This window comes from Grampus griseus (genome assembly GCF_964374135.1).
Source record: "Grampus griseus genome assembly, chromosome: 4".
Classification (NCBI taxonomy): Eukaryota; Metazoa; Chordata; class Mammalia; order Artiodactyla; family Delphinidae; genus Grampus; species Grampus griseus.
Genome location: NC_138997.1, coordinates 49,805,506 through 49,825,019, shown reverse-complemented (window position 1 = coordinate 49,825,019; position 19,514 = coordinate 49,805,506). Strand labels below are relative to the sequence as shown.

The window sequence follows — 19,514 nt, the reverse complement described above, 5'->3', positions numbered from 1 at the left end:
AATTTAGCTACTTTGTATAGAAAAGAGTTGCACTCCAGCAAGCCTGTAGAGTTTATTTTGGGAATCGGGAAGACTTCCTAATGTTGATGAGAATTGAGTCTGACTTTGGAAACCTTAGGGTATAAATTGTGCTGATAATTGTTCTGAGTTGAGCCTGGAGAAAATGCTGATGTATTCACTCTTAAGCAGAGTGATTCATCATATAACCCTTATCATGGACAGCTCTGGCAGAGCAAAGAGAAGTGAAGTAGAGAGTGAGAAATTAAAGGAAAATGGAAATGGGAACTGTGACATGCATTAGGAACTTTTCAGTCTTTTAGGAAGAGCTTGCTGGTGGCCATATTTTTCACCATCTTAATTAAAGGGTGAGTTCCTCTTTATAGAAAGCATCTTACTTTTCCATGCCACTTGCATGGAAAGCCCCTCACCCTGTCTCCATTGTTCTGTGCCTATGGAGTTATTTTTAGGCCTGTGTGCCTTTCAGAACCATGGCCCGTCCTGTTACATGGTTCAGAACTGTCTGTTTGAATCCCTAGACAGCCGTTAAGGCAAATGCATGAGGATTATGCTTGTTTTGGACATTTGTTGAGAAAGATAATTGAGATTCTGTAGTTTCAAGTACGGTAGGGAAGTGTCTGGCACTAATTTGGCATGACTGTCCTCAAGTTAGCAATTAAAAATACCTTAATAGGTTTGTTTTCCTTATAATAATGACATTAATGTTAATTTTAGAAAATTTGGAAATTACACGTAAGCAAAATGAGGAAAACAAAAATAATCAATAATTCCATCATTTAGGGATAGTAATTGTTAACATTTGGTTCTGTTTTTTTTAATATATATATTATATAAATTAGCCTTTGGTTGCAAGTGTAAGAAACCCAATTATAACTGGAATAAACAAAACAGAATTTATTGATTCACTGAAGGAAAGGTCAGGATAAAGCTGTTTCTTTGGGGAAAGGAATTTGATCTGAACAAACGACTAGAAGGGAGTTAAAAATAAGAACCAAAAGTTAATGCTTATCCAGATATGTAAGGTGTTAGGTACCTTGTAACAAGGCAGATACACCCTGGTGGTTAAATTTGAGTGAATAGACATAGTTGTAGGAATTTCTCTTCCTTACTTGAATCATTTTTCTTCTGTAAATTCTCTGGCACGTGGTAGATGTCAAAAGACATAACTTAAGACTCAAGCAGGGGCCAAACAACACTCTGAACAATGTACTGACTCATCAAAATCCACATTATCTGTTATGATATTCCACCAGACTTCTTGGTCACCTGCTTTTTTTTTTTCACTACTGTGTTGCTTTGGCACCTTGGATATTGCCTCCTTGGGAACTTTGGAAGCTGACTTCCTTGGCAGGGTAGTGGCATTGCCATGCTGGGCCCTAGTGACAGTGTCTAAAATGTGGTACCCTTTGCAGGTGATTTTGCAGACAGAGGGCAGCAACAGTGGGGCTGGAGCCAAAAGGATAAGTGTGAAACATCCCTTGGGGACCCGGAAAATACTTGGGAGGTAGATTTATCAGTGGGGTGCAGTCGCATGATATGCAACTAGAGCAATGTCAGTGAAATTGGGTTATTACTGTTTTATGAGCCCATCCCCCCCGCCAAGGGCTCATGAATATCATGCAAACTTGGATTAAATGAAGTAGGGAAAATGATATGGTGATGAGAAAAATCCAGAAAAAAAAGTCAAAAAGTTTAGTTTCACCATTAGTTAGTTTAGTTACTGTATTAGCTCAGGCTGCTGTAACAAAATATCATAGACTATGTAGCTTAAACAATAGGAAATTATTTATCACACTTATGGAGGCTGAGAAGTCAAGATCAAAGTACCAGTTGATTAGGTTCCCTGGTCAGGGCCCAGTTCCATGGCAGCCTTCTCCCTGTGTCCTCACATGGTAGAGAGAAAGGAAGCAAACTCTCTGGTGTTTCTTCTTATAAGGGCACTAATCACATTGTGAAGGGCCCACTCTCATAACCTCATCTATACGCAGTTATTTCCCAAAGGCTCCATCTCTAAATATCATCACATTAGGGCTTAGAGTTTCAACATGAATTTTGCCAGGGACACAATTCAGTCTGTAATAGTTACTTACTTTAGGTCCCTACTGAGGCTGCTAAACCCCAAAATGACTGATTAGAATTTTAAGTCTTCCTGATAGAGATTCTTGAAATATTGGAATAATATTAATAATATAATTAATATAATTGGAATGATTAATAAAAAGCATCAGCAGACCCAAAAGTCTTTGAGCCAATGTTTCAATATGGTGTGCCCTGTAGTTTCATAGATAAAATTTATTTGACTGGTAGACCATCACTGGGACTACTTCTTTGTGAATGGCTTAGCAGCATTTTAAGTACATGTATTAACACCACTGAAAAGCCTAGTTTTAATTTTTCCAACCCACTGTGTTAGCAGAAATTATGAAGGAGAAAGAGTACATTGGGGAATGTAAGGGCTACCACCTTTTTGTTCTAAAGAATTCTGAATAATCTTGTAAATATGACTTGAGTTCTGATAACATTTTTGTAATGTAAATTGTAGGTAAATTTTTTTTTCAACATTTTGAAGATGAAAGCCTAAGACACAGGTATTTTCCAAAAATATCTCAGTGAACTCCAGTTTTTATCATCTCTTGTTGGCTGAAATTGAGCTTACTCTGCCCCTAAGTAAGATTGCTTGGTAGTATTCTGAAATCTAGGGTCTTTGCGCTGTTGACTCTTTAAGGCTGCATAATAATTTCATGGCATGTTAAGGATAACTGTGATAATTGACAGCTTTTCATGTGTGGGAGCTTATTAATACATGGATACCTAAGTATTTTAAAAAATTATCCATCTAAATGAATGCTATTTGGCTGTTTCAATTTCTTAGCTAACTTGAAACAGAAAAAGTAACCATCTAATTTACCTGTCTAGAGCCTGCCAGCATGTAAGTCAGCAGTCATTTTCTGGATATGTTGAAGTAATCTATGAGGTAGATTAGGGCATGGAGAAACTCTAGGTGAACTCGTACAGATTACTCCACTAAAAGTTGGATTCCATAAAAACAGGTTCTTCAATGCAATTATTTTGAAGATGCTGATATGTGGTTGGCTAATATAAGTTAGTTCTACCCTAACCCATTCAAATGGAATCATAGATGTCTATATCGTAAATCTTTGGTTGTAAGTGACGAGAAAAATTGCCTCATTACTTTTAGCTAGAAGGGAATCCTTACATAGCATTGAAAAATTACTGACTTCAGGCATGGCTGGACCTAGGTGCTTAAATGATGGCATCAGGAGCTTGTTTCTGTCTTGGTTCTGAGTTTCTTATTCCCAGGCAGGCTTTTCCCTTAGGGTTGCAAGGTGACCAACTGCGCTCAAAGATTTTATTACCATCTTATCATCTTAGCATAAAGTGAAGATTTATTTCCTGGAAGTTCCAACAAAAAGCTGATGATTTTTCATTTTGATTGGCCTGGATTAGATGAAGTGTCCACTCGAAAATTAATTGCTGTGGCCAAGAGTTGTGATATTCTCATTGTCCAGACCTGTGTCACAGCGGGTAATTCAGCCTTGGTGGACTTACAAGGATAAAGATGGTTCTCCAAAGGAAAATGGGGTGCTGTTATCAGAAAAAGAGGTTAGGGTTGCTAGGTGGGCAGGAGTAACAGATGTCACTAAAATGTGTGTATGTACGTTAAAGATTTATATGTATATGGAGATTTCTTCATTTAGCTAGTTATCATTTCTTATAGTTATGAATGGGAAAAGAAGTTTGAGGATTTTATATATACATTTAAGTGCATTTATAGAGTACTACGATGGCCTAATAATCAGATAAATTGTGGAAGTTTTAACAACCATGGTATCTACCTACAAACTTTTATCTCAGAATGAAGAAGAGAAATGAATACTTAAAATGATAACTGTGTAAACCAGTTGGTGATAGCACATTAATAACTTAAAGAAACAAATAGTTATTTCTTTTTATACTTTGGTTTGAGATCTAAGACTTTACCAGATGGTGGACTTTGACAAGGAGAAAATACAAAATCCAGAAGTCCTCACTTAACCCACAGAAGGGAATTTGCATGTAAGCTTGTCATGCACAGTATGAATGTTCGTTATGATCATTATTTCTATTAAAATTTTTTTTCTTGGGTAGCCTGCAGGGTGACCACATTGGGATGCTTTGCAGACCAAAAATAAAAGGGCCTGTTCGCAAATTGCCTTTCAGTGGATAATGAACCAAATGTTAAATTAATTTACTTTAGGACTATTTCATATGCCATTATGATTTCTGCCTCTTCTGAAATCCAGTACATTTACTGTCTGTACTGTTCATATGGAAATCTGACCATTTTGAAAAGTGAGATCATCCATTAGTGTGTGGTGGCCAAGAAATGGGCTTGGAAGTAACACAAGTGGGTTTGAGGTCATATCACTTACTAGTTGTGTGATCTTGGGGAAGTCTCTTAGCCTCTTAATACTCAGTTTCCCTATCTGTAATGTGAGAGTAATACAAGAGAATAATAGTAGAGGATATTTCACAGGCTTGTGTAAAATAAATGATGTAAATGGAAAGTACTAAACACAATGCCTAGTACAGTGTAACAATTCAAAAATGTTATTGAGTGTTACATTTTTATCAATAGCATTTTTTTCCCATTATTATGTGTTATCTTCCAGCTTTAAGTTCCTTGAGGACAGAGATCTTATCTTAAAAAACATTTTGTGTCATTTCAACAAATACCATAGTGTGTTGCATGCAATAAAAACTAATAAATATTAATTAAGTTATCAAATGTGAGTGTAAGAACTATACTTCAAATATTGCTAAGCCTCCAGGGTTTTCATTTTGTTACATCATGTCATTTTCCTAGTTGTGCTTAAAAAGAGGTAGAAGATAGAAGCATAGAACGATAGCTTGTGTGGAACTGGGGCAGAATATATATTATTCATTGTTTCATTCATTCTTTTACTCATTTTTCCATCCATTCTCTTTTGTATAACTTCACTGTGCCCAAGATAGGTGCCAAGAGCAGTTTAGGTAAGGCATGAAAAGCTGCAAAGACAAAGTACAGCAATGAATAACACACCAAGCGGTGGATATTAAATGTCTTAATAGATGTGCACATTAAATGTTGTGGTCTCTCAGGGTAGGAGGAGATTGCATCTAGCAGAGGAAAATAGCTCACCGGAAATATTCATTCTTTTATTTGTGACTTTCTGTACAGGGAATGGTGACTATATTTTGGTGCAGCTCATGCAAAGATGGATTAAGGGGAAGAGTAGAATAAGGACAGTTTTCCAAACTTATTTTCCATTTCAGAGTTCTTACTGTAAGCTGCTTTTTGCAAGCAAGCGGTTGTGAGTTTGTGTATTTGAAAATGTCCAAGTTTTATTTAGTCATGTCTAATTCATTAATACTCAAAGTGACTGTTAGGTGCACACTACTGTGTTGGTCTTTAAGGAGGGTGCATAAAATACAGACCCTGTCTTTCAGGGCCTTGGTGACCTAGTTGGAGAGAGAAGGTGCATCTACAAAAGTTTAGGGACTAGTGAGCAAGCTGTATATTTGTTAGTGCCTAAATGAGTAATTCAGACATAAAGTGTTGTTATGGTTTGAATAAAGGAGAGATTCATGTCCCTGGGAATGGTTAGTATAGGTTATTGGAAAAGATAGACTCTCCATCTGGGCCTTAGAAATTGAATCAGTTAGAGAGGAAAGAAAAGAATATTCTAGACTGGAAAAAGGAACAGATCTGAAAATGAGCAGGTATATTTCGTCACAAGACACTTCTGGGTTGCTGTGGGAGAAAAGGTTGAATGCACAGATTGAGGCCAGAATTACATGAAAGGCAACTGCAGAGGCCAAGTTCAAGCTCCACAGGAGATAGAGTGCGGGTGTGGAAGTGATGTCTGCTGCAGTAGCTGGTGGCAGCAGTAAGTGTGGACAGCATCCCTGCCCTACATTTGCTTTCTTCTTGTTGGCAATGGGGGTTTGGGAGCACTGGGTGTCCCCAAGCCCTGCAGACCATCACGTGGTCTGCCAACAGTTGGACCTGGGTCAGAGAAACCATGTTGATATAGGACCCTCCAGGAAATTCTAGAGCTACTCAAAAAAGCCAAAACACATTTTAACCAGAGGGCAGAATAAAAAAGGAAAAAAATCAAGGCAGATTAGAGACATTAACTTCACTTTGATCTAGAGGCCTTCTGTTCTGACAACGGTGATTGGATGAATTTGAGTTTCTCTCTCTCCTTTCTTTCCTCTCTGTCACCCTGTCTCATTTTTTTCTCCAGGTTCTCTTTTATGATGAGACTAGATTAGGTATTACTTAGAATCATAATCTATTCATCCGTAAAGCAAGTTGATTTTCTGATGTTTTTGCCCCCCACCTGCCCCCCCTCCCCCAGTATTAAAGTGAGGCGGAAGGGGTTTCTATATTTTCCCCTTGTTCTTTCATTGGCTGTTTCCTAAAACACACACCTTTGTGTTCTCATTACTGAAGCCACTTAATTCACTGAAGTAAAACATGCAGAACCTTTGGCTATTTTCTTTCTTACCTTATATATTTTCAACCTATAAGGGTTGTCAAGGCTAATATCTGTGAGAGCTTTCTTTCTTAGAAGTTAGGCAGGTTTTGCTAGTAAGGGTCAACAATTTTCTAATGAACTTAAACCTTGTATTTTAGCTACTGTGGTGATCATCATCATCCCATTTTTCAGGTGGGGAACTTGAAACACAGAGAGGTTAACTAGCTTTTCTCAGATCACACAGCAAATAAGCAGCAGAGTTTGGATTCAAACCCAGTTTGGCTCCAGAGTCTCAATGCAATACTGTGTCTTGTATTTAGCTCATTTCTTTTTTTTTTTTTTTTTTTTTTTTTGTGGTACGCGGGCCTCTCACTGTTATGGCCTCTCCCGTTGTGGAGCACAGGCTCCGGACGCGCAGGCTCAGCGGCCATGGCTCACGGGCCCAGCCCTGTGGCACGCGGGATCCTCCCGGACCAGTGCACGAACCCGTGTCCCCTGCATCGGCAGGCAGACTCTCAACCACTGGACCACCAGGGAAGCCCTAGCTCATTTCTTGATATGATCAAAAGTTATGGAAAAAAACGAACTCCTGATGTACTTCATTGGGTAGACGCTCACTCTGCATATCTTTGTGTTAAGAATGGTGTTAGAAATTGGGGAGGGTATTTGCTGGCCATAGAGGATGCCCCTCCCACATGTTGATATTGACAATACAATTGCTGTGACCTCTTATTTCTGATTCCTGGGGAAGCTTCCTTCTGATTAGGGGAGCAACTGAGCAAAGAAACTAGAGTAGAAAGCTCATTTTTGATACACAATTTTGGAATTTTATCCCAAAGGGATTGTTATATTGGTTGCTCAGAGACTGTATTTAATAAATAAGACAACTTATGAAAGGTGCTTAGATATGGGACCTGGAGAGGAAGACCTGGAGGTAACAACGTTACATCCTTCTTCCATTCCACTTTACAGAAGTCACAGCTGAGTTGCTGTCTGATAAGCAGTGAGTTGTATTTCCCTAACTTGAGAGCACCAGACCACAGAGTAATGCTCTGTGGATTAGAGCTCAGCAAAGATGTGTGTAGTGTCTGTGCAGGAGAATCTGTTCTTTAAGCAGGAGAGACATGTATTCTTCTCTGTTAGAGATGGGGACAAACCCACATCATATCTTTTAGAAAGCGACAAAAAGTTGATTCTCTAAACATAGACTTTTCCCTTCTAAAAGCTAATTCTATCTCAGGGATCTTCGATGTTGAATGTTGATGACAAGTCAGTTAAATTTGTGACTGTCAGTTTCAGAACCACTCTGCTGAGTAACTACATTTCTAGTAGTGTGAACACTCTACTTGTTAGGAGTCGTGTCCAGATTCTAAATTCTGCCAGTCATTTCTGACCCTCATATCATTTCTTTCATGCCCTCTCTGATCCTCTAAAATAGTTACACATCCCATTTCTTTTTTTTTTTTGGTACGCGGGCCTCTCACTGTTGTGGCCTCTCCCGTTGCGGAGCACAGGCTCCGGACGTACAGGCTCAGCGGCCATGGCTCACGGGCCCAGCTGCTCCGCGGCATGTGGGATCCTCCCGGACCGGGGCACGAACCCGTGTCCCCTGCATCGGCAGGCGGACTCTCAACCACTGCACCACCAGGGAAGCCCACATCCCATTTCTTGATTGGAAAGGCATTGCAAATGTTTTTACACAAAAGTCCTGGAACTTCAGATTTTTTTCTCCTAGAGATTTAAGAAATTTCAAAGCTTTTTTTCTAATTACAAAAGTAAAACATCTTGTATCTTATATTAATATGTATTCGGTTACCTTCTTTTAATGTTCTGCGAACACAAAACAGTTTGCAGATATTTTTCTTGTTTATTGGTTTATGTACTAATTTATTCACTTAAGTAATTAATTAATTAGTTAATGTTTGTTTTCCCTCCTAGCATTTAAACTCAGTAAGAATAGGGACCTTTTTGTCAGGTTCTTTGCTTTATCTTCAAAGCCTGAAGCAGAGCCTATTTAGAACATAGACAGTACTCAATAAATATTGCTGAATGGATACATGAATGAGTTGTGCACATTTTAAAATTGATAGGAAAGTGAAAGGAAGAAAATAGAAGTCCTAGAAACAAACTGCATAACATTTAAAAGGTATGTATACAGGCAGTCCTTGCTTTACACTGTAGCGCAGGACCATAAAAATGACTATGCAAGCTGAAATTATACAAAACAATCCTAATGATCAATGGGAAGAGTTATTATTGTTCTTTGACCTTTAAAAAAATTTGCCAGATCATTAAAATCTCTCTTACTGTTGGCTATAAAGGTATAGGGAAGTGAAAAAAATAGTAAAACTAGTTATTTATTTAGTATTTGCTAATTTAAAACATTAGAAACATTGAGATTAAAGTGGTTGATTTCTTTGTAAAATCTTATCGGAAGTAGTTTGCGTTTTTCCTACAGTACAATTCATGAAATGGAGTGAGCATCTTTTCTATGCCCAGAGCAATTGTCATTCTCCTCTCTAAGTCTGGATCAGCTTCCAACATTTTATCGTTTGCGCTTTCTGTGTTAGGGAATGTCTTTGAGGGTTCCTGTAACATGAAAGATTTTTGCCAGCATCACTCCCTCTGGGACATCGTTAGCATCCTGTTACAACCACTTGCCTTACTATTGATGTTAATGAGTTCGCCTTCACTAAGTTCCTCTGACTGTACATCTAGAGTCTCTCAAATGGGGAATGGCAGCATTATCTACATTCCCATAATCAGCTAGGTCTTCTGTAACTCCATTCTTATTTGACATAGATTTCACTTCCAGTGTTAGTACTTTTTGTTTCTGTGCTGTACTTTCATCTTTGTTGGCTAGCTCCCTCTTTTGATTATTCATGTCATATGAATTTATCATTGGAAGACAAGAAGGCAGCACAGCTACACACTTTGCTGTCTGTGCATGAACTGGATAACAAATGTGTAGTGACCAATCACTGGCAGGCTTCGAAAGGAGCACTATGATTGGTCACGATCATGATGCATATATGTTATGTACATATACGTAAAATACAGTACATAAAATACAGTAATTGTATTTTATGCAATTACTCACAGTTAATTTACCATCCAGCTGAAATTTGAACTGTGTTGTTGGGGGACTAGTGTTCTTTAACCAAACTGTGGTAGCTGAAATTCACACTCATTAGAACCATGCAAAATGAGGGCTCTTTCATTTCCAGACTATTTTATGGATATATGTGTAATTTTTTCTTTACCAAAATGGGATTGCTTTATGCATATGATTTTGTAATTTTATTTTTTTCAATTAATATTATATGATATATATGTCAAAAAACAATAATCTCATCTTCATGTTTTATGACTGTGGTATTTGATTGAATGGTTGTAATATAGTTTATTTAACCAATCCTCCTTTTTGGACATTTAAACTTTTTCTGTTTCTCTCAATTATAAACTATGCTGTAGTGGTCACCTCTGTAGTTAAGACTTTGTGATAACAACTGTTATGTGTTTAGAATGAACATCTTGCTAGTGGTAGAATTGCTGACTCACAGGATAGATACACTTTAAAAACATTTCCATACCTTTTCAGAGAGATGTTCGCATTTAGGCTCCTACCAGCGACATAAATTGGAAGGTGCTGGTACATGTGTCCTAAACCCTTGCCAACATTGAGGTAATCATTCTTTAAAGTTTTTGCCATTTTTTTTGTTGTTGTTTTGTGGTATGCAGGCCTCTCACTGTTGTGGCCTCTCCCTTTGCGGAGCACAGGCTCCGGACGCGCAGGCTCAGCGGCCATGGCTCACGGGCCCAGCCGCTCCGCGGCACATGGGATCTTCCTGGACCGGGGCGCAAACCCGTGTCCCCTGCATCGACAGGCGGACTCTCAACCACTGCGCCACCAGGGAAGCCCAGTTTTTGCCATTTTTATAGGTAAAACATAGATTTTATTTTAATAGTTAGTATTGATTACTAGGTAGGTTGAATATTTTTTCATGGGTTTATTTGTAGTAAATATATTTTCATCTACAGAATTTTATTCTGTCCTGATTATAGTGGTTTTCAGATGGTAGGAAGATTTTTGTTTTTTTAGGTTGAGTACATATATTTCTACAAAGTTCTGCATATGAATAAATCTGTGTACTCGGACTGCAGTTACATGTATATTCTTGGTTTTACCCAGGGATTATAAGGAGTATCTATGGGCCTTAGTTTTGTAATATAGCCATCAGTTTCCAAATGCTTTCCATTTTTTTTAAAGAAAGAGAAAATAGCCCACAACCTGGGGGAAATTCTAGTTAATTTTTCATTACATGATTTTTAGGAGATGGGGTCAAAAGGAGCTAGTAGGGCATTCAATTATGTGCTTGAGTGTGTTGGAAATTTTTTTTCCCCTCGTGTGTACAATATTTTACTTGGGCTTGTTTTTCAAGTGCACTGAAGTGTGACTAAACATTTTTGGGTACTGCCCTTATGTAAAGAAGAGGCTCCATCTTGTTAAATATTCCTTCATCAGCTTTGCAGTTAGGCAGTTATGGGCAGTGAGGAACCTGCGAGGGCGTGGGCTGCTTTGGGCATTGGACAGAGGGAGGGTGGCTGGGAGGCGGGGGCCAGGGGGAAACCCAGCATTGGGGTGCTTTGTTGCCCCCTCCCACTGTTGTAGAAAAAGTGATTGGCTCAAGCTGGTTTCTGTCTTATACTTTTGGGTGGGTCATCAGTGGGGAAGGAGGGAAGGTCATGTGGTTGGACCTGAGCTCATCAGAGGGCTAAAGGTTCTTTGCCGGTCGCCACACAGAACTGGAGCGCTGTCCTTCTGGAGACTGGTGGAGAGCTGAGACACAGTTTAGAACTAAAGGACTAGAGAAGGCCTTGGATTCCTGTTTGTCTTTAGATTGGGGACAAGGAAGGCTCAGCAAGGAAGATGTCCACTGAAAATGTGGAAGGGAAGCCCATCAGCTTTGGGGACGGAGGAAGAGCTCGGAGTTACACTTTCCTCAGGGTTGTCCAGCCAATGTTTAACCACAGTATTTTCACTTCTGCAGTCTCTCCTGCCGCAGAACGCATCCGATTCATCTTGGGCGAGGAGGATGACAGTCCAGCACCCCCTCAGCTCTTCACGGAACTGGATGAGCTGCTGGCCGTGGATGGACAGGAGATGGAGTGGAAGGAGACAGCGAGGTGAGCCATAGCTGACTGTGTAGGACTGACATGGGGAAACAAGGGCAGGGCAGGATTCTTGTCTGTGAGCTCCTTTCTCTAGCCCAGATGATTGATGAGCATGAGGTTGGCTGGGTTAAAGAGTAAAAGGATTCTTTTTCGACTTTGACATTGACATGGATGCAGGACACCCTTTATTTCACTGCTGAAGTCATTGATCTGCATTGTTATAATTTTAACCTTTATAAGGAATTAGAAGTAAATCTCCGTTTGTATGCTATTCAATAGTAAAATATTTAAAAGAGAGAAACTCCAGCACCTAAACATGATAGCCTAGTGATATGTGTTCACAGTCTCCACATGCCAAAGTATCTTGTGAAACCATGTCTGACTTATATTACCCATTCCCTGTTAGGAGGGAGGTTGCAAAGACAATGACTGTTACACACAAACTTGCCGTTATTCCAGGTGAAAACCTGTCATCTTTTAAACATCCAGTGAAAGCGAGTAGAAGGTTCACTTGAATTGGAAGTGTTAGAGACCTGAGTTCTATTTCAGACTTTTGTCACCTGCCGGCTGCATAACAGTTTCTCAGAACTTTGATTTCATCATCAACAAATAGTGGATAATAATGTCTATTACATATAATACATATGTATGTGATATAAGATATACAATATGTAAATATAAGGTTCTACTAGATATCGAATTATATCATGGATATTTATATACATACATACAGGTATATATATGGAAATGCTTTGTAAATTGTTAAGCACTGCAGAAATATCTAAAGTTTCATTAATCTCACAATAAGAGCTTTTCTTTCTGTCTTTCTGCATGTATATTTAGTTATATATGCTACACTAAATCTTCTATAACATATAAAAATTCTGTACCATAAAGACGTTGATATAATACAGTTATTGGTCTCTCATTGTCATCATTATATGGGGATTCAATGCATTTGACTTTCACAAACAAAATAATGTTAACATATGCCTTTTATAGTCGTTTAATTCAGATCAGTTAAATTCAACAACTATGTTCTGAATGCATGGTGCACATCAGGCACTGTTTTAGGTACTGGGAATACAGAAGTGGGCAATAACTCATTTCTGCTCCTCCATCTCTGAGGCTGCCACTTGAAGCTCTTCACTCTTTATTCTTTTGGGGCCACTTTCCATGATATAGTAATTGTCTCTTATTCCCCTCTCAGCACCAATAACCTGGATATTAAAAGTCCTTCATAAAGTATACTTTCAGTTCATAAAACATTCTCCGAAAGAAGGCTCTCAAAGTGAAAACTTGTACCAGTATCTCCATTTCATTCTTTCTTTTCCTTCTTTCTAATAGAAAAAAAACAGAGTGAGAATTATACTGGTGCAGCATGAGTTAAGTGTTGGGGAGATTTTGGTTTAGTCTTGGCTTTGCTGCTAACTAGCTGTTTAACTTTGGGCAAGTTATATAGTCATGTAGTCTTCCTGAGCTTGTGTTTTCTATACTGTCAAATGAGGGTCATACTGGGTTGCATCCTCTCTAACATCATGCGTATTTTATAGCTCTAAAGTTCCATCCCTGTGCGTATAATTGTGTAGTCAACTGCGACTAGAAGAGTTCCTTTGATTCTTACTTTCATCTTATAATTCTGTGTGAGTAACTATATAGAGTAGAATTCAGGTGTAGCATTCTGTTTTCTCTTTCAACCAAATGCAGACTACACTTTATTTTATGTGACCCCTGGTCCCAGAAATGTGAAGAGATCACAGCTCATTGTATAGGTAGTTCAACATTGAATGAGATGGACATAGTATTTTCATTTAAGGTTCTTAAAGGTTAAGATGGTCATGAATACTTTACCATCTTTAAAGACTTACTATTTCCTTAGGAACATATGTGTCATTTTGGTGATGTCATTGGTCCCTGAGAGACTGTATGTACAGCTGGAGAGGAAGTACGGTGGGAGGACACCATGTATCGGGGGAAGTTGTCCAGGAAGAAACATACTCACAAATAGTCTACCTTCTATAACTTCTCATATAGGATTTGCCACAATTACTATTAATTAATTAATCATATATGTGATAGTATTGTTTTCATTTTGTCTCCCTCATTACACTAATTTGTCTAGAGGGAGAGACCACCATGTCTGTCTTTCATTACTGTATTCCCAGTGCTTTGCAGCGCTTGGTAGTAATAGGTGCTCAGTAACATTTGCTGAGCGTGATTAGTTGAGAACTCATTGCCTTAGAATCTGCTGTTCTAAATATAATACTTTCTTAGAAATATTACGTGATCAAAGCTGGAGTTTGGTGATAATCCATCTCTTTCTGACTAATGGACAGCTCAATGACAGACCCAAGTTACCCAGTACACCATTGATAAAGCCCAAGAGAGGACCTTTGTTTGATGTTTCCAACTAATTCATCAATATGCTGATGCCATCTGTGTTTAGATCTCTAGCCCAGACTTCTTGCCTTGTTTGATTGAAAACAAATATTTGGTTGGGTAGTAGGCATCTCGAAGTAACATGTCAGAAACTGAGCTTCTCACCTACCCACCGCAGATCTCCTCCTACAGAGTTACCCGCCACAATGAACAACTCCATTTTTTTAGTTGCTCAATCCAGAAAGATTGGAGTCTTCCTTGACTCCTGTCTTTCTCTACACCCCTTACTTGATCCACTGGCACATCCTATTTAGTTTACCCTCAATGTTATTCAGATATTCAGAATCTCACCGTATCTCACATTCAGTGCTGCCACAACCCTGGTCCAAGCCTCCATCCTTTCTCATCTAGATTACTGCAAATGCTTCCTAATTAGTCCATCTCCCTGAACCTGCCCTTGCCTCCCTCATGAACTATACACTATGATCTCTGACCTCATCTCCTCATCTCTTACTTCTCTCACCCGGTTCACTCTGCTCAAGCCTCACTGGCCTGGTCATACTCCTGTGTCAGAGCCTTTGTACTTGCTGTTCAAATGCGGTTTGCACTTGAAATGCTCTCCCTGCTGTACTCCACAGTCATCTCCCTGGCTCATTTCCTCACTTCCTTCAGGTCTTTTTTCAAATATGACCTTCTCAGTGACTGCCCTGTCTAAAATAGAAACTTTCCCCAAACCTTCTTATCCCTCATCCTCCATTCTATTTGTCGTTGGCACTTATCAGCAGTTAGCATATTAACATATCTTGTTATTGTCTCTTTCCAATAAAATTAAAGCTCCATGAGGGGAGGAATTTTTGGTTGTTTTGTTCACCACTATATTCCTAGTGTCTACAACTACCTGGCACACAGTCCACAATCGAGAAATACGTGCTTATAGAATGAAAGAATAGAGAAATAGAACCTTGATTCCTAGTTTACTGTTCTACCTAAATTCTGGTGGAAAGTTTGGAGGTGGTTGTGCCTCCAGAAATGATTCAAATTGACAGTGATTTTTACTTCCTGCAACGTAACTCTGCTTCTGAATGTTTTTTGCAGTAATTTCTGACTGCCATTTATGATGTCCAGTTTCCAGACCTGATAGGGCTTTTTTTCCCCATGAAAAGCTCTCAAACCTACCAGACTAATAAAAGTTTAGTGCTTAGAAGGAGCTCATTTTACATATGAAAATGCAGCATGAATATTCTTTTGGCTAACATAAAATGGAGAATTATTTGCTTTTTGTGAAAACTCCAATTAAATGGACTATTTTATTCCATAGAGAACTAGCCTGCCAGACTTCTCAAGCTCAGTGTAGTTTCTACTGTGAGCCTACACCCCATAGAACACAATAGTACCCTCTTTAGTACTCTCCCTTTTCATGTTCTGTACTTTTTTCAGTTGACTAAAGATTTGATTTTGACCAAGAATATCATACATTGAGTCTCAGCATTACTGCAGTTTTAGTCTTACTTCAGGAAGTTCAGGTTAGCTGTGTGTCTTAAAAAATAAGGAAAATGCTTTCAGTGGTAGGAAAAATATCCCCACTGAAGCCTCACAAAGCACAGTAGTCATGTAAAACTATAAACAAGGGAAATCTTTATTTACATGAAGTTTGAAGTCAATTCCACCACCCTCTTTTTTCACATCTTTTCCCTGCTGTTCCCTTTCCTGAAAGTCAGAACTTTGAATTTTCACGGACTCTCCCAAGGGTAGAATGATCAGACCTGAGAAATGTATATAATCAGTGGAATGCAGAGAATATTCTTTTTCAAAGGAGTATCCTCAGTGTTAGGTCATTAGAATACTGACATTCAGTGGTGTAGCAGTAGTTATAATGGAATATTTGGTATTAGTGAACGAGCCTATGCTTCTCATTAACAATTTCTAGATGGCTAGGCGTTAGCTAATGGATTCATGAAGAAGACTGGTAGAAGAATAAGTCATGGTCCAGCTTTGGTGTTGGCCCAAAGCCAGGAAGAAGGGCTATCACTGCCACTCCAAACGCTTGTATTCCTTTGAGTCAGTGATGTCTGTAAACATGGTTATTGGCTTTCAGTTTTCCCTCAGCGAATATTCGGGTGGGCCATGTTGGAATTTATCACTGTTATAAGAATATGTGTTAAAGATCACTTCCCCTCTTCCCTGCGATTCAAATTTTATGGCCAAACCTGGGTAAAAAGGAAAGACATCACAAGTTTCAATAAACCCAACAAGCCAACAAAGGAAAAGGGTACTGATGTTTCAGTTCTAGTGGGACAGCACGAGTGACCCTGCCTCCCTCTGGAGAACATGACTTCGGGGCCTGGCCATCAAACACAGCCACATGTACTTACCCTGGGGCTTTGCATAGGGCCCTCTCTGTTCCCAATCTACCCTGACCCCTCTATCTCTCCTCTACTGGATGGCTCTGGAAAATTCCATTTTAGACCAAGTTTACTTTTTCTGTAAGAAAAAGTGAAGAATAAGGAATTTAATCATCTATGTAATTATATGTGCTTACTACACTGTTTTGCAATAACTTTCACAGTTGATCTAGATATTTAAGAATTCTCCTTAAAAACATCATTTATCCCAGATGCACACTAGCGTTGGCTTCTTTTATGTGCGATGAGGCACTTACTAGTTAGCAAGAAATTTATTATTGCTTTAAAATAGCTTTACGTAGTTGGATTATATTCCAAGACAAAGGTCATGTCTATTTTCCACTGTAAAACTGGCATGTTTTAAAGTTAGAGGTCTTTTCTTTTCTTAAGTATATTTAATCATATGATTGGAAAGTTGCAAAATTCAGTGTTTCCCAGTGGACTTTCTATTTCTTCAACAAATGAGTGAAATGCTGTTTGGTTGGCAGTCACTCAGAGTGGGTTAAACTGCAGTGTACTTTATCATTATTCTTCAAAGACCTTGGAATAAATAAACTTCACCTAATAAACTCTTCCTTCAAGGTTACAACAGTTTTGTAATTGCCAGCATTTAAAAAGCCAGCTTCTGAAATTAATTTTCTTATAACATGTCAAGTACTGAGACAAAAGGAAAAGTAGGAAACTTATTGCAAATACATGGTTATTCATAGTTATTATGAAGGGTAGATAGTAGCTTTTAGTACATTTTACAGTAAAAATGTCTTTTTTTAAAAAATGTAATTACATGGTTCTAAAGCACCTTTACAAATTCATTGACACTCCAATAGCCTGAACTTTGGTACCTTTGCCTTAGCCTTTTCTTTAATGGATTCTGATTTGAACTGAGTCGTTTTCAGTTTTTTCCAAATTTGTCCTTGATATGTGAGGAGGATAGACATAGCATGTGTAGTTTCTGGAATGAAACTACCTGCAAACAATCTATTTCAGTGGGCAAATCATTACTTTCTGAGTAAAAGTGTATATTGGAAGTACAGACAGTTCCTTGAACAATTAGAGCAATGTATTTTAAAGTAATTTAATAGTCATTATCCCAGAGTTACCTTGTGCAATTAGCTATACTATGATATGACATCATCTAAACGTACAATATTTACTGAACTCAAAGTGAAATAGATGCTTAAACTGAACTATGAGACAATACTTGTCTCTTAGGAATGTAGATTCTAAGGAACTGGCTTTTTGAGACTACATTCCCATTCCATTATGGTTAAAGCTTGACCCAATCTTGGCTGGTATAATCCAGGAGGGTGAGTAATACTATTCCCTAAATCCAACCTAGTTGGGATTTATTATTTCTAAAGGTACTTTTAAAACTTGTTCAAAGTCATATTTAAGATAAACTGTGGAGAGGAGATTGGTCACAGAAGAATGCAATGGTTTTGTTCCTTTTTTTCTTAAAGAACATTTTATTAAACTTATATTGTTTGGACAGTTGAAGGTGATAGCAGAAAAGAGCTACTGTCACATACTGTATGTAAGTGAGGCTTAGTTTTCTTTTACAAAATGGATTTGGCCATACAGATTGATGGTGACTGATAGAAGGGCAACTGGTTATCATTTAGGAAAGAGAAGAGGGAAGTGAAGGCTGTATGTATAGAACACTCCCATTTACTGAGTTTCTAGCTGGCCCTTGTCATTCATCTTGGACTTAAATTCTGTGACTAAAGATTCTATCCCTCAGCTAATAAGAATACTCCTAGGAATAAAAACAAGGTCACTATACTCTTTATCAATAACATAATTATATGTAACCCTGACTAGGTTTCATATACTATGGAATCTTCTAGAGTCTCATCTTGAGCAAAAAACTGTAACATCAGATGTAAATATGATTCATATACTAGCTCCCAGTCAACATGGTTAGAGGTTCTGTGAGTAAGCCTGAAAAGATAATATGCCTAAAGTTAACCAATGTAATATACTCCATAAAATGATTACTCTCAAAATAACCCAATTACCTCTTATTGTTTTGGCAAATCCATGGAATTCTATAAGAATGTAATATAAAGTTGTCATTTTTCTCTCACTTCCTTCTGTTTCTGTGGTTCTAATACCAACCAAGGTGAAGAACTACTAATTCACACACACACACACACACACACACACACAAGAATATTAAAGGTCTTTCTCTCAGAATGTTTCACAACCACTTTTGTAGAATAAACAAGGTCCAGTTCTGAAGTTTTAGAACTTCTTTGGTGTTGGCTTTTTAATGTGAGGAAAACATGTAAAAATCTCTACTCCCTACATTTTTTGGGATACAGGGGAAAGGAGGAGGGTCTTAAAGTGGAGGGTGAAGCTGGGGCTAAGGTTGCCATTGAAGCGTGGAAGTTTCCTGGCCGGGAGAGGGAAGAGGGAGTTTTGGGATATGGCTCATGTACTTATGAATCACATGAGTGTTGGGCTTGATTAAAATTCTGAATTTTCTTTGACATTGTGGCTGATCTGTTGATCTATTTTCACTCATGGTTCTACTAATGTGTTCTTTTCTTCCTCTGGGGGTGGTGAGCGGTCTATAAATAATACCTTATGTAGAGCTTCCTCTGATCTCTGCCCTTTGTTCTCATCTTTAATGAGTTGGGTGAGTGTTTAGCTTTTTCTAGGAAAACATTTTTCAATCATTAAACCTTTGCATGAAGAATGTAGGAAAACAATTTTTAACCCCCTCTTTATCTTGTTCAGTATCTTTCAGAGGTTTGAAGTGATAGAAAGCAGCATTTTTCTTTGGGTCCTGATGAATAGCAAAATGATAATGCTTTCTTGTTTTCCTTTACCAGTGTAGGAAGAGTCAGTATGTATAATATGTGGGATACAGACTGTCAAATGTGTTTCGCTCTCATTTCCATTAAACTTTTTTCATTCCTATATGTTGCTAAGTTATCAAAACGTCTACAAATCTTAGAAAGAAGAAACTGTAAGAGAGGGTTTTTTGTTCCATTACTAAGGTTAATAAGAG

At 38.3% G+C, this 19,514-nt stretch overlaps 1 protein-coding gene across 4 annotated transcripts in view; it reads left to right on the top strand.

The window, feature by feature from the left end:
- SLC4A4 (solute carrier family 4 member 4) overlaps nucleotides 1–19,514 on the top strand; it is a 353,776-nt gene that overhangs the window by 128,565 nt on the left and 205,697 nt on the right. For all 4 annotated transcript variants that reach the window (XM_082653633.1, XM_082653632.1, XM_082653631.1 and 1 more), the window contains exon 4: nucleotides 11,594–11,729. In XM_082653633.1, the coding sequence (XP_082509759.1) occupies nucleotides 11,594–11,729 (136 nt within the window). The remainder of the gene's footprint in view (nucleotides 1–11,593; nucleotides 11,730–19,514) is intronic.